The sequence below is a fragment of the Schistocerca nitens genome, chromosome 1 (assembly GCF_023898315.1).
Source record: "Schistocerca nitens isolate TAMUIC-IGC-003100 chromosome 1, iqSchNite1.1, whole genome shotgun sequence".
Classification (NCBI taxonomy): domain Eukaryota; kingdom Metazoa; phylum Arthropoda; class Insecta; order Orthoptera; family Acrididae; genus Schistocerca; species Schistocerca nitens.
In genome coordinates this window covers 598238755-598255395 of record NC_064614.1, presented here as the reverse complement: position 1 = coordinate 598255395, position 16641 = coordinate 598238755, and the positions used below count along the sequence as shown (strand labels likewise).

At 42.7% G+C, this 16641-nt stretch overlaps 1 protein-coding gene across 1 annotated transcript in view; it reads left to right on the top strand.

Moving 5' to 3' along the window:
* The first annotated feature begins 6564 nt into the window (after positions 1 to 6564).
* Positions 6565 to 16641, top strand: part of LOC126262325 (odorant receptor Or2-like) — a 72497-nt gene continuing 62420 nt past the window's right edge. Inside the window, exon 1 of the mRNA XM_049958918.1 lies at positions 6565 to 6630. Within this exon, the coding sequence (XP_049814875.1) occupies positions 6579 to 6630 (52 nt within the window). The 5' untranslated portion in view covers positions 6565 to 6578. The remainder of the gene's footprint in view (positions 6631 to 16641) is intronic.

The window sequence follows — 16641 nt, the reverse complement described above, 5'->3', positions numbered from 1 at the left end:
TTGCTGAGCAGCGAAACGGGCGAACGCCGTGTGCGGCTCTTCGAGGTGAGACTGGACATAAGCAGGGCCGGTTCGAGAACAATTTTCCATGCAAGCGACTTATCATTTGCCCCCCCCCCCCCCCCTTTTTCCCTAGTAGACTTACACCTGTGTCAGTTTTTGCTGCTAACTGTGATGCTGAATACAAATCTTGCACTGGGGCGACCCTGGTGCTCCTCTCAGCTTGGCTTCCCAAGTGGCCTCTACTAATTGTGATATGGTCTGTACAGAAATCTTACAGTTGTGGCAACTCGGCGTCTCTCTCAGTTTGGAGCCCAAAGCGGCGACTTGTATCGCTTGACTCTTAAACTGACCCTGACATAACATCCGGTCTCCACTACAAGATGTTCAGGGCACTCTAAAAAGCATCCACTACATCAGGCAACTCCACAAGCCGTAATTGAACAGAACAATGCCTGGCCATATGTGAGGAGGATTGTACCAGCGATTTCCTAGCCCATACGTTTTCATGTCATTCATTGAACTTGTCTGGGAACAGTTGGCCGTTAACTATTTCCTCGCAGTTCTCTAGCAACCAGTGTTTTCGCTTTGTGGACATAAATATCAATAATGTGTAGGAAAGCTCCCGAAGAACACATCCAGGCGTTCTTTGATTCCATGTTATACGTTTAGGTATTCTGACTACTGTGTGGGTGCGTAGCTTAGCGCTATACATCGCTCGCGTAGAAATCGCACGATAGCTAGTAGCTTCACACATCTGGTGAGCAACGGCTCCGTCGTGACATGTTCTTTCAACTTACTCAGCTGTTGGCTAGTAGCTGCACGTCTGGCCAAGATGTGTCAGTATTGTCCAGGTAACTACAACGATGAGCCAAAATATTATGACCACTGCCCTCCGCGAGGCTGCACGTTGCTGGTGGCTCTGAGGGCATGTGACGTCGTAAAAGAGGTAGATGGGCGGAGCAGACACAGTGGGAAATCATCTAGCGATGACAAGTATCGCAAATGAGGAAATCCGCCGACTTAAGCGACTTTGACAAAAGCCAGGTTATTGTGGCCCAGTGCCTGGCAGCGAGCTTCTCGGAAACGGTAAAGCTGGTCGTCCGTACGCGTGCTACCGTCATGAACATTTATGGAAAGTGGTTGAAGAATGCAGAAACCAGAAGTTGGACGCTTTTGCCTCATCACAGAACATAAGGGTTGGAGGCTTGTCCGCTCTCTAAAGCAGGAGAGGCGGCGGTCTGTGGCAGATCTGATGACAGAGTACAGTGCTGACGCATGCACACGTGTTTTGGAGCACACCATTCAGTGTTGAACATGGCGTTCCGCGGCAGAGGACTCCTACGTGTTCCCCTGTAGACCCAACAACATCGTCAATTATGGTTACTGTGGGCGTGCGATCATCGAGATTGGGCGGCGGATCAATAGAATCGTGTCGCCTGGTCGGATGAATGTTGCTTATTGTTGAACCAGGTCGAGGGGCGTGCCCATTTACGCCATCATCCAGGCAAACGGCTGCACGAAACATGCACCGCGTCACCGACATCGGCCGCTGAGGGCAGTATTATGGTGTGAGGGACATCCACATGGGTTTCGATGGGACCTGTGATAGTAACTGAAAGCGCCAGGGCAGCTGTGGACTGCGTGGACGTTATTGCAGACGCCTTGTGTCTTTTATGCTCGATATTTTTCCCGACGGCGATGGCATCTTTTAGCAGGATAACTGTCGTGTCAAAAGACCAGAATCGTGCTATGGTGGTTTGAGTAGCAAGACAGTGAATTCACGTTGATATCTTGGCCACCAAATTCACCTGCTCTGGACCTGACTGAATACGTCTGGGTCACAATTGGGCATCAGTTCCGGACCGACAAACCACCGGACTGTAGTTTTTGTGAATTGTGTGATCTTGGCGTAGACATCTGACGCCGCATACCTTCGGAAACCCACTAATGACTTGTCGAATCCATGTCTTGCGGAATCACTACCTAAGATAGTCCAACACGTTACTAAGCAGGGGGTCATAGTGTTCTGGCCCATGAGCGCGTAACCTGAAACAATGAGAAAATATTAGTTTGTTTATGTCTCACCCTGCTACAGATTTTTACGAAAATATTGTAAGATTATCCATAATTTCGTCATGCTTACATTATTCCAATATTTTGTAAGCAATAGATGGTATGTTAAGAAGTATTAAACATGATAAGCGTATTCAGTCAGACGTCGTACAACTGTATTAGACGATTAAAATCTTGATGCAAGATCCACTATTTCATAGTCATATATCTTGACTTCTACAACAGAAATATGACGGGATCACAAAAGCCTTGAAATATGTGAAGATACAAAAATTAAAAAAAGGAACATGGAAATACTCTTCAAAAAAAGACCATTAGGTACAACAACAAATAACATCAGCCACACGATATGTCACATCTTGCTGTAAACTGTACTCATACAAAAAATTAGAGTTTCTGCGGAAACAGGTACCACCAACAACAAGAAAACGATATGATACACAATATTACAACACGCAAATGTTAGAATCTCAATGGAAAAAGAGAAATATTGTTCAAAAGCACGAACTCGTCACATGTTTCCATCATGTTTCAAAATCTGTGGAAGTAAGATAACAAGTCACTCCCCATTTCCTTCTAAAGTTAATGTAACGCATTAGTTGCTGTGCTGCAATAGAACAAATCGTTTATGTGCATCTGGAAGAACTGAAAAGCGTGAGTGAACACATATGTTGATATTACAGTGACCTACACAGGCATGTGTAACAGAAAACCAGTTACAAAAAAGACTTTTTTGTCGGCTGACTGCTGGCTATTGTAGAAACAGATAAAATGACCATGGGACAGGAAGAGATATTAGGCGACATTCAATTTACGACATTTAAAATTGTGAAGCAGCTGTTAAATACAGATCTGATGCAATACGAAGCACTATAGTATTTAAAAATATAAAGGTTATGTTACAATTGCTGCCGGCTGCGGTGGCCGAGCGGCTCTAGGCGCTTCAGTCCGGAACCGCGTGACTGCTAGGGTCGCAGGTTCGAATCCTGCCTCGGGCATTGATGTGTGTGGTGTCCTTAGGTTAGTTAGGTTTAATTAGTTCTAAGTTCTAGGGAACTGATGACCTCAGATGTTAAGTCCCATAGTGCTCAGAGCCATTTTTACAGTTGCTGTTATTTAGGTTCTCATACGTACATAAAAGAAAATTTGACAGTAAACTGGGGCGCGGTTAAGCCGTGTGGCCGACCGAGGTGGCCGAGCGGTTCTAGGCGCTACAGTCTGGAACCGCGCGACCGCTGCGATCGCAGGTTCGGATCCTGCCTCGGGCATGGATGTGTGTGATGTCCTTAGGTTAATTAGGTTTTAGTAGTTCTAGAGGACTGATGACCTCAGAAGTTAAGTCCCATAGTGCTCAGAGCCATTTTTTATGCTGTGTGTATCACTTGAAACTAACTTTCAAGCAGAATTACGTGAGATCGAACATCTTTTTTCAGCAGCAACTCAGGTGTGGAAAACATTATAAGCTAGAAAAAGGCGTAAAATGATGTCTCTTTGTAAGCCGTCTAAAATCATCAGCCGCGCGGGACTAGCCGAGCGGTCTAAGGGCGCTGCAGTCATGGACTGTGCGCCTAGTCCCGGCGGAGGTTCGAGTCCTCCCTCGGGCATGGGTGTGTGTGTTTGTTCTTAGGGTAATTTAGGTTAAGTAGTGTGTAAGCTTAGGGACTGATGAACTCAGCAGTTAAGTCCCATAAGATTTCACACACATTTCATTTTTCCTAAAATCATCAGTAATAACAAAAAAGGCGTTCTATGCGATACGTCTGAATAAAGCATTTGAAAAACCATTAAAATATCTAGAATACAGTAATACATTTTATAATAGCAATAAAATGGCGACGATTATATTCAGCAGTAACGATGCAATAGAGCCTTTTGCATGAAGTGATGTGTTTAGAATCTTCTGCAAACAATGTGAAAGATTATGGTCATTCCGGCAGAGCTGTGAGAATTGGGTCTTCCGGACACGAGATGAACTAGAGATTACAGATAAATTATTCAATCTTTGCTGAGAAAGTTTTAAGATAAAACTATCCGTGCGATATAAAATGTGACTTCCTTCATACAAGTAAGAAAGGTAGGAAGGAGATACTATTGAAAATGTTATAAATCAACGGGCATTTGACACAGGATGCTCGCTTAATCTTACACTAAAAAGCGTGGTATCCTTTTTTATTGACTCTTAAAATTTCTTTTATGCATAGGTGGAAAAGCTAGATAGTAAAAACAAACACATTCTTCATATTTTAAAATGTAACGATTTATATGTATGCATTCTGTATGAAAGATCAATTTCATCATTGCAAATGTCTCACCTTCTTTCTGCCCAACGGTTGCTTTATCCCCCGTTTGGATAGTCCGCTGCAACCTGAATATAAGACAAGAAAACTAATACCGATTAGTGAATAAAGAGAAATTACTGCAGAATGCAAACAAAAGTTTCTTTATTTGTTTATTACTATCATGCTCTGACAAACACTGACAAAGAAACAAAACAATATTGTGAACTACATCTTTCCAAGATAAATATACAATATGAAGTTTCCATTTGAGGGTGTTGTTGCAGCGTATGTGGAACCTAGTGCGACTCCGATGCGGGCATGTAAGGACCGTCACGTAGCCACGGAGTTAGTGTGGCATTCGTAATTATAAGTGTGTGTCTGGCAAGTGCGGGAACGTGAACTGCGGCGACGTTATTACCAAATGTGTCCAAACAGGACTAATGTGCTGTTACTCTATACTCAGCTGCCGGAAGACGAACACAAGTTGACATCCATCGCAGAATGAAGAATGGGTTTGGCGCAGCAAGTCTGTCGAAAAGCAATGTTGTGGAATGGTGCGGCAAGGGTGCTGCTGCTTCGTAATAACGTATGTCCCATATCTCATATGTCACTAACGCAGAAGGTACGCCAACTCAAAAAAATGGCTCTGAGCACTATGGGACTTAACTTCTGAGGTCATAAGTCCCCTAGAACATAGAACTACTTAAACCTAACTAACCTAAGGACATCACACACATCCATGCCCGAGGCGGGATTCGAACCTGCGACCGTAGCGGTCTCGCGGTTCCAGACTGTACCGCCTAGAACCGCTCGGCCATCCCGGCCGGCTACGCCAACTCAACTGGGAGACACGCGTGGTGATGATAAGTTCCTATGGGACCAAACTGTTGAGGTCATTGGTCCCTAGGGTTACACACCACTTACTCTAACTTAAATTAACGTACGCTAAGGACAACACACACGCAAATGCCCGACCGAGGACTCGAACCTCCGATGGGAGGAGCCGCGCGAACCGTGACAAGGCGCCTTACACCACGCGGCTAACGCTCGCGGTCGGAGACACACAAGCATGTGCCTATGACACTGATCTCTCTCTCTCTCTCATGCAATTACCACGCCTTTGGTACCATAGAAAAGGCCTTGAACGGTTGACAATTACTGTCGGACGAGGATGTACAGTTACGGACTTCTTCACGCAGTAGGAGACGGCGTTTCACCAAACGGGTAGTTTTCAGTCTGGTGCGTCGGTGGGATGACTACCTCAATGATCACGACGATTTTTCCTGATTTGCATACTGATTCTTGACTGTACGGCCCTCGATCGGAAACTTTTTGATCCCCCCTTTCCCCTTTTAACAACAACTACGTCCTGCACTGTTTTTAGTGAAATACGTCCTGAGTGTAATGCCACATATTTATTCAAATAGAAAATACATGTGCTCTACTGCAGGAGTGTGATGGTGGTACGTTTGCCGTTCCGAGTAGTGCAGAAGCACTACAAATCAGAAGGAATACATTGTGTCCGTAAATGTATCACGCTATCTGATGCCAGTGCACTAGATTCATTTATTATAAATTACAAACAGTATTTCCTCTCAAGTACTTGCTGAAGGGTTTATTAAGTTTTTTGCTGTGTCAGTGAGTGACTGGAGGTAATTTTCAGGAAGAGAAATCAATGATAATATTTTATCTTCAGAAGGAAACGGCTATTTCCGAGGATCAAACTTATGAGCAGCAAACAGAAAAATATGACCAGACTTCCTGTATGTAGTTAAATAACTGATAGCAAAGAACGTTCGCCACAGAGTGAAAGGAATTAATCCTCAGCAATAGATCCCGTGGAGCGACGAACAGGTGCGAAAACGTCCACGTTAATTAGAGAAGACAGGGAAGCTGCGATCGCAGACAGAGTTATTAGGTCTCTCTTTGGACGGCTAAAGAGAATTACTTATTTTCTGGGAAAGAGGCTGCGGACATTTTCGTTGCTGCAAAAAGGTTTCGGAAACAACAGATGTTGCCCACGAACGCGCTGTAGTCTGTCAAAGCCTCATTAACAAAATTAGCTGCTCGCAAGAGAGAATCGGTGCGGCTCTCTTGCAACGTTTCTCCCGCTTATGATTTAAGCAGAGCAAATACGGCTGTAAGAGAATATAGCAGCAACAATTCGAGCTCCATTAAACTATACCACTGCAGCTCCAGTCAGCGGGAGTGACATCTCTCGAAATGGCGGTTCTGGAAACCTTCGCCAGACAGCGACTTGGGGCAACGAGAGAACGTAAGGTTTCTACGAGATGTAACATATGTTCTAATTCACTGATACCGTCGTAATAATAACTCCTTCACGATTAAGAAGATGTTACATTAATCTAGAATATTTGTGTGTTTATTCCTTCATATGAAAACTAGACGTTTTCTATAGCTAGTACAAGTACGAAATGAACGGGCATCTCGAGAAAACCGAAAATCAGCTGCCGTCTACGAAAGATATCTGCGTATCATCCAGACCTTGTCACTTGTTTCTCATGTAGTCTCACAAAAATAGTGCGAAATGACCATATTTTATTTGTAATTGAGCTCAAAAACCACAATAGTTCTGATAGTCTCTCACAATAGAGACCAGGGAAAGAAATCTAGTTTTCTTACTTTCTGTTACATTGGTCCGTTGCAAGACAGTTACAGGTAAAACATTTCTCAACAGAAGGTATACTAATATGTTTCGAGTAGCGATCCGGCTAAAATTAAAACAAAAAGACTTTAGTAGTTACAATTCTTGGTTTACAAAAAAAAATCTTGAGCATATCCGATATTTTTGTTACTACAAGTTGACGGAAATCGGAAGAGCTACACCGTATGAACACCTTCAGCGGACGCTACCAAACATATCCTTCAGTATTTTCATGCCTGTAGGATGTGTTGGTAACAGTTTCAACATTATGCTAGCGTATTTTCAGTGTAGAGAAAAGCTGTTCATATAGATCAGGGATACACAGACCGCGGCAAGCGGGTTGCATGGGGCCCGCCATTGATCTTAAGGTGCTCCGCGTCTCACCGCTCTTTCTTGTAATTTTATTTTTTTACCCTCAGTACGGAATAATAACTGATATCAAGTCACGTTATTTTCGTATTTTATGCAGGCAATGTTTCTGTAGAAAGAAAGTGTTGTAATGATATCTGTTAAATAAAATATATATTTGTGAAACAAACGATGTAAACTAATTATTTTCTATCTTTTTGCGGCCGTTTCGTAGCTACAGTGAGGCTTTTGCGGCCCGCGGTACCAGCAAGTCTGTACACCCCTGATATACTGCATGATTCAGCGGCCCCTAACGATGTCGTTTTATGCAGCCTGCAGTGTTGCAACTGGCCTTAAAAAACCACGCGCGAGGATTTTCGTATTCTCTTGCTCGCTTCGCGCAAACAATCCTACAGAAAAAAATGAACAGGACCTTTTTATCAGAAATTCCTGTAGTTAAATTTTGCACTGGAATATGTTTTCGCTGGAGGCCACGGTTTTCAAGTTATTCAAGAACAACGTACAAAAATGACCGTCAAACGAACGTCCACACCCACATTCATTCCTCACCAGTCAAAATTTTCAGTGTGTCGTTCGTGGCACCCTCCCCTATCAATGTACCAAAATTTCCGAGTACACAAACTATTGCCGATATTCGACCTTTTTCGGTCTCTTATTGACTGGGCTGTTACCCTGCCAGTATAATCGGCTATTTCATTAACATTATTAATTTAAACCTGTCCGTGAGGGTAATGAAAGAAAATCAACTTTTGCAAATGTTACGCTAAAACTAATTACGCTGAGATTTGATCCAACCTTAACCCTTAGAAGCACAGTAGTTCCATTTTGTTTTTGAAGGCCAGATATTACGTAGCGGGTTGCATAAAACGACATCGACAGGGACAGCTGAATCACACAATAGATGAAGAACGGTATGATTAGATGATGGCTGTTAGGTGCGTCTAACAATACTGGAACTTTTCAGGTCTCTATCGCAACACAGTTTTCCCATGGGATGCGCTTATGCAGCTTCGCCATCTTTCGGACTTGAATCATTGGCGTCAAGGCCTGGAAGTATCACACCGGCAGATGGAACAGAAGTTGGTTGTTGTGCCGTGACTACAGTCTAGCGGAGACGAGACGCACTCGGAACAGCAGTGTGCCAAGGAGCATTACAGATCGAGAAGACCGTAGAATTGTTCAGCTGGCTCTGACGAACACGTGGATGATAACAGTGGAAATCCGGACAGAGGATCTGATTACTGAAAGCTGCGTTGACGTTTAGAGTCACCATACAACGTTTGCTCCTGACACCATACCAGAGGCGTGTTATATAGTTAAAGTCAGAATCAGCTGGGACACTGAGTAACATTTGTAGTGGTTTGTGATGAATATTGCTTTTGTTTGTGACCGTAAGACTGATAGCAACTTGTCTGTAAACGACCTTGTGAAAGGTCAAAGAAAGCACCTATTCTCTAGACCCATACGTCTCTGTCTCCTAGAATCATGACGTGGGGAACTATTAAATATGACAACAAGACTGATAATTAAAGGGTGAGTGAATTCCGGGATGATGTTACAAACATTTAGGGATGATGGAGAAAGCTAAATGTATCACTCTGTGGTAAGAAATCCTGATCAGGAAACGACGAGTCCAAAATTATATGCGAAAATCCTTATGATAACTCTGACATCATCAACAATATCCCAATATATTTTTCCTGAAGCATAATAAGCCACGATCTTCTACCAGATCCGACAACTAGCGGTGATATTCCCACATACATGTACGGCGTGGGATTAGTTGCAGTGTTCGGAAATCATAGGTCGAAGCATTAGTGACAATGGAAGTTTTGGTCAGATCTGGAGGCGCACTAAGGTATATTTCAGGTTCAGCATGGACCAAAATAAGAAAAAAAATGTCTAGTAAACTTGGGCTCTAAAATGCATACATTAAGAGTTCCAAACACGTGTTCATCTTCGCTACTGTGAAAAACAACTCTTCTTCTGAATAAGTGCCCATAGTATGAAACATGGATTGGATAAAGTTCTAAGTGCCCGTAGCTCTTAAGGTATGAATTTTAGAGCTTATATTTACTGGATTTTTTTTTCTTTTTTTGGTCCACACTACCTCGTCTCCAAATATGGAAAGCAAAGAACTTGCAATAGAAGAGCGGGCCGTTGTGGCCGAGCGGTTCTAGGCGCTTCAGTCCGGAACCGCGCTGGTGCTACGGTCGCAGGTTCGAATCCTGCCTCGGGCATGGATGTGTGTGATGTCCTTAGGTTAGTTAGGTTTAAGTAGTTTTAAGTCTATGGGACTGATGACCTCAGATGTTAAGTCCCATAGTGCTTAGAGCCATTTGAACCATTAGCAATAGAAGAAATGAGTTTCACAGCACTGAAGGTGAACAAGAGCTCATTGCTCTTAAGTTATGAATTTTAGAGCCTATGATTACAAGACAATTTTCTCTCTCTTTGGTCCATACTGTCACCTCTGAAAGTTGCCTGCCCTATAATATTAGCTACAACAATACCGGTACATGTATTCCACTGTCAGAGGTAAGAGGTATCGGAAAGATTTCCTCTTATAATTGTGGACTCGATTGTTTCCGGAGCAGGGTACCTCAAATTTATACATATAACCTTCTCCTTCATTCCTAAAAGTTTGTAACATCACCGTGGAATCACGCTGTGCGCTGGAATCCCACTGGGGTGGACGGCTGTACACATCTAGGTTTTTCGCGGTTTGCCTAACTTGCTTAGGGCAAATAACAGGAGGGTTCCTTTGTGAGACGGACACGGGCGGCTCTCCCCCCCCCCCCCCCTTTCCTGCATCCAAGTTTCTGTCTTGTCTCTAATGACCTCGTCGTCGACGAGTGTTAAATGCTAATCTTTCTCTTTTTCATTTTAGCCATTAGGATACCTTAGCACGCCTCCAGGTCTGACCAAAAGTTCCATTGTCACGCATGTTTCGACCTATGATTTCCGAACACTACAACTAATCGCACGGTGTTCATGTATGTGGGAATATCACCGCTATTTGTCGGGTCTGGTAGAGGATCGTGGCTTATCATGCCACATGAAAAACATATGAATTGAATTGTGATCTCTGCTGTAAAACGCAAAAGATTTTAAGAGAACATGGCCAATTGAGACAACATGAAATAATTGCCTAACAGGATAGTTTCTGGAACATTTTATCTCTAACTAAAACATAACTGCAAGAGAAATAAATAATATCTTCCTCTCTCTGTGACGCGAAACGTCTTGAGTGGATTTAATATCATCACGAAAGCCACTCAAAATAGGGCACACCCGTGGAGTTGAGACCTTTCCCAAACGGTCGCGCCTTCGAGTCTCAGCGATAGCAATTTCTGGCGTCATTTCCACATAAAAATGTCGCCAAAATTTTGATATACATCATAAGTCAATTGCGTCAAATTAAAAAGGCAGCAAATGTAATAAAAACAATTGTGCCACGTTAGAAATATTGCTAGCTCCTCGAATCACAGTTCAGTTTCATGTCACACCAGATGGGCCACTCATACTTGCTGAGCCCAAGCCCCCGTTTCTCTTCTTTCTCCATCATTTCCTCCTCTCTTTGAAGATTTTAATGTGTTCGCCAACTTGCTACGTCACCATCTGGTTGCCGACATTAGCTCTATGGAAGAAAGTCAGATCAGAAAATGAGATAACAAAACTAGAAGATGAGTTTTGCTATTTGAGTGGTAAAATAGCTTACGATGACCAAAGTACAGAGGATATAAAATGTAGACTGACAGTAGCAAGAAAAGCGTTTCTGAAGACAATAAATATAAATTTAAGTGTTTGGAAATCAATTCTGATGGCGTTTGACAGGAGTGTAGCCTTGTACGGACGTGAAACGCGGACGTTAAACAGTTCAGACGAGAGAACGGAAACTTTTGAAACGTGGTGCTACAAAAGAAAGCTCAAGATTAGATAGGTAGATCGCGTAACTGGCTGGGAGGTACAGAACAGAATGGTGGAGAAAAGAAATTGGGGCACACCTTCGCTAAGAGAAGAAATCGGTTTATAGGGCACATTTTAAGACATGTTAGGGAATTTAGGAAACAGTATGGATAAGGTGGATTAATGAAATACAGTTGCAAGACTTCTGGTCTGATCAGTACAAGATTATCAACATAAAATTAAATAGGAGTAATGCAAGAGTAAGTCTGATATTGAATAAGAAAACAGGAATGCGAGTAAGGTACTATGAACAGCACAATGAACGCATTATCGCAGCCAAGATAGATACAAAGGCAACAGCCATTACAGAAGTACAAGTTTATGAGCAGCCTACCTTCACAGATGATGAAGGGACTGAAAGAATAAGTGATGAGATAAAAGAAATTACTCAGCTAGTAGGAAATTAAGGAGACGGGATCTGGATAAATTGAAATAACCAGGGACTGCTGAGGGTCTGAAAGAGAACAATAGGCAATAATTGACTGAAACAGTGGATATAACTACAATAGAAGAAGAATGGGTAGCACTGTAAGATGAAATAGTGAAGGCAGCAGAGGATCAAATAGGCAAAAAGATAAGTTCCCGTAGAAATCCTCGGATAACACGCAACATATTGAATTCAAATGACGAAAGGATAAAATATGAAAATGCAGCAAATGAAGCAGGCAAAAGGAAATACAAACGTCTAACAAGTGAAATAGGTAGAAAGTGCAAAGTGATGAAGCAGAGATATCTAAAGGGAAATAATAAAACTGTAGAACTATGTATGATCATGGGAAAGATAGATGCCGCCTTTAGGAAAATTAAGAGTAGTTTTGGAGAAAAGAGAAGCGCCTGTATGAATACCAACAGCTCAGATGGCAAAACAGTACTAAGCAAAACAGGGAAGGATGAAATGTTGAAGGAATATACTGAGACTATACACAAGGGAAGCTAATTTTAAGACAATACTGTAGGAAGGGAAGAGGAAGCAGATGAAGATGAGAAGGGACATATTATGCTGAGAGAAGAAATCGACAGATTACTGAAAGACTTAAGTCGAAACAGTTTCCTGGGGTATGCAATATTCCCTCCGATTATTGAGATCTTGGGAAGAGCCAGTCTCTATATACAGGCTATTTACCATTAGACTTCAAGGATAATGTAATAATTCCTTTTCCACAGAAGGCATGTGCTGACAGAAGGATCAACACCCGGCTTAATGAACATAAGATCAGTTGTCTGGGAAACGTGGATAAATCAGCAGTAGCTGATCATGCACTAGGACTAGGAAACCACCATATTTGATTGTCTGATACTGCAGTTTTATCAAGATCCAATTATTCCTAATCTATGATGTACAGAGGTACCATAGAAATTCAAAAACCACAAATAGCGCTTTAACAGAAAAGAAGGACTGAAATGAGTCGAGTTGTAGTCCTTAGTGATAAAGCAAACAGCACCTACTCAGCTGCAGGAAAGGCTCCATAACATACGCCTGCGCGTCTCTGTCATCTTTTTCAGCAATCGGATTACGTTACGACCCGTCTTTGTAGCCTCTGATGATTTCTCCAGCATTAGGAGGCGAAACGTTAGGCAAAGAAACATGCGGCCTAGTGCCCACTAAAATCACTAGTGATTCCAAGTTATTGTCGATGAGTTTTACGTGGGGCTTTATCAGTCCAGTAAATGCGAATACACCATATTTTCTTCCAACCCCAAAGTACTATATGTAACTTCGTGAACTGGAGCATTGTCAAGCCAATAGGGAACATTTTATTCCAAACAGTTGCTACAATTTGGCAGGCATACTATCAACATGCCGGCCGAAGTGGCCGTGCGGTTAAAGGCGCTGCAGTCTGGAACCGCAAGACCGCTACGGTCGCAGGTTCGAATCCTGCCTCGGGCATGGATGTTTGTGATGTCCTTAGGTTAGTTAGGTTTAACTAGTTCTAAGTTCTAGGGGACTAATGACCTCAGCAGTTGCGTCCCATAGTGCTCAGAGCCATTTGAACCATTTTGAACTATCAACAACTTCCTTCTCTGAATACCAAAATATTTTGTGGTGTGCCACTTACATAGGGAGACGTGTCGATAGCAATACAATTAGAGAAATTAGAGCTTGTACGGACAGATTTAAGTGTCCATTTTGTCCCATGCTATTCCAGAGTGGAACCGAGAGAGATATTTTGAAAATGGCTTCTTACACCCTCTGTGAAACACGAGAACGTGGATCACCGTGTAATCAGAGTAATCGTGTAGATACCACGTTAAACAGTGACTGACAGTTACACGAGAGCTGACTGAAAAGTAATGCCTCTACCTTCGTAACTCTTCAACAGTTGGCAGCATTGGTACGTGGCAGGTACTGGCTTGTTCCGTAGCCTCTTCTCTACAGCTCCAGTTGGCGGGAAGCCTTAGCATTGAACGGTTGTGTTGTTAAAGGGTAAAGCATGGAACCCTGCGCAGACGATCGGTCAATGCGTTAAGCAACGTGCAGTCATTGAATTCTTGACAGCAGAAGGTTTCACCCAAAAAGAGATACATCAGAGAATGAAAGCAGTTTATGATGATCGTGTTGATGAGAGTTCTGTGCATCTTCATTCTCGTAACGCGAGAGGAGTTCCTGGCAAATTTCAAGTCTGTGCACTTTCAGTTCAGGAGTCAGCATCCATGGTACCCATCGTACACAGATCTTCCGATAGCCGAGCAAAGCAATAATGTGACACACACGTTCTCGTGAAACGCCGATTGTGCTTACAATTTCTCTGTGAGTGATCGGCCTGAATCAATCTGTCAACATTTTGCTTGTGAAACTCGGTGGTTGCTGTAACAGGACGTCCAACTCTTTGTTTGTCACGCAGGTCAGATGTTCCATCCTCAACATCTTTAAACTTACTCGCCCAACGACACACAGTACTCACATCAACACAATCACCATAAACTGCTTTCATTCTCTGATGAATCTCCTGTGGGGTGACACCATCTCCTGTCAAGAATTCAACGACTGCACGTTGCTGAAATCGCACTGACCGACCGTCTGCGCAGGGTTCCATACTTTACACTGTAACAACACAGCCGTTCATTGCTAAGGTTTCCCGCCAACTGGAGCTGCAGAGAAGAGGCTACGGAACAAGCCAGTACCTGCCACATCTACATCTACATCTACATGACTACTCTGCACTTCACTCTTTAAGTGCTTGGCAGAGGGTTCATCGAACCACAATCATACTATCTCTCTACCATTCCACTCCCGAACAGCGCGCGGGAAAAACGAACACATAAACCTTTCTGTTCGAGCTCTGATTTCTCTTATTTTATTTAGATGATCATTCCTACCTATGTAGGTTGGGCTCAACAAAATATTTTCGCATTCGGAAGAGAAAGTTGGTGACTGAAATTTCGTAAATAGATCTCGCCGCGACGAAAAACGTCTTTGCTGTAATGACTTCCATCCCAATTCGCGTATCATATCTGCCACACTCTCCCCCCTACTACGTGATAATACAAAACGAGCTGCCCTTTTTTGCACCCTTTCGATGTCCTCCGTCAATCCCACCTCGTAAGGATCCCACACCGCGCAGCAATATTCTAACAGAGGACGAACGAGTGTAGTGTAAGCTGTCTCTTTAGTGGACTTGTTGCATCTTCTAAGCGTCCTGCCAAGGAAACGCTACCTTTGGCTCGCCTTCCCCACAATATTATCTTAAGTGTCCTGCCAAGGAAACGCTACCTTTGGCTCGCCTTCCCCACAATATTATCTATGTGGTCTTTCCAGCTGAAGTTGTTCGTAATTTTAACACCCAGGTACTTAGTTGAATTGACAGCCTTGAGACTTGTACTATTTATCGAGTAATCGAATTCCAACGGATTTCTTTTGGAACTCATGTGGATCACCTCACACTTTTCGTTATTTAGCGTCAACTGCCACCTGCCACACCAAACAGCAATCTTTTCTAAATCGCTTTGCAACTGATACTGGTCTTCGGATGACCTTACTAGACGGTAAATTACAGCATCATCTGCGAACAACCTAAGAGAACTGCTCAGATTGTCACCCAAGTCATTTATATAGATCAGGAACAGCAGAGGTCCCAGGACGCTTCCCTGGGAAACACCTGATATCACTTCAGTTTTACTCGATGATTTGCCGTTGTAACCTCCCCCTCACTTATCGACCTTAATGACAGTGAAAAATTAAACCGCGTGTACCTAATGGAAATTTGGGAAAAGCAATCATCACCGAAGTCAATTTGTCGGTAAAGAGGGAGGAAAGGGTTACATCTAAATGAAAGGAAAAATGCAAATGAAACTGGTGGAAATTAATTTTGAAAAGGGGTAAAGTTAATAAAGAAAGTAAATGTGTGGCCGTTACGTTAACAATTAACTAGCGGTAATTAGATATGTGAGATTTGGGGGAAATTACGGTCGCCAGTCCTAAGGACAATTACTATAGTAACTGAAAAAAGAAAGGTTATTACACATATAATTAGCACTAGAAGCGTGGCAACTGAAGGTTGACACGTGTAGTGTGAAAACTGAAAGTTTGTCAGAAGTAATAAATTTCGCTACACTCTGACTTAATTTAGCAAAAGAATTAATAAAACCGGAAAATCGAAAGTTAATTTAGTGACTGAAGTTAATAGTGAGCTTTCTTTCTGAAGCACATCGAAATTCAGTAAAATACGGTTAGTCTTGGACTATCTCAACAATCATTTCAAAAGCTACTTGAATCTACGCAATTTAGAAATAAGAGATTTAACTTTGAACTTGAATTAAATGATTCTGAACAATTAACAATAGTAAAATTTAGTACGTACCAAGCTGAGCTGCAGTCACAGGTAACTAAAATACGGTAACAAAACTCGCACTCTTAATTTGTGCTTGTGATTCCACTTTGGTCACATTGATCTCATCTGCCAATCTACCTGGAGGAATGTGCCCAGTAGTATCTGCAATTACTTCCTCTGGATCTGCGCAACCCACACTGTTACCGTCTGACCGTATAACGTCAGCTCTAACCTCATACACGCTGTAATCTACGTGCTTTTCTACCAATCGTGTCCGGCTATCACTAAAATTTTCGTAATCTTTCTCCTTAATACTCTCGCAATGTTTAAACTGGAGGTTTGCGTCGGATGGGTCGGCTACTTCTACCACTATAACTTTCGGTAAAGTCTGCCGGTTAGGGCCAGAACTTGCCGTTACTACTTCAACATCCAACTCCTGCGGGACGAAACACGACGAATCTTGCTCGTGCTCCACGTTAACATCAACTATTTCTGGTAAAGTCTGCCGGTTAGG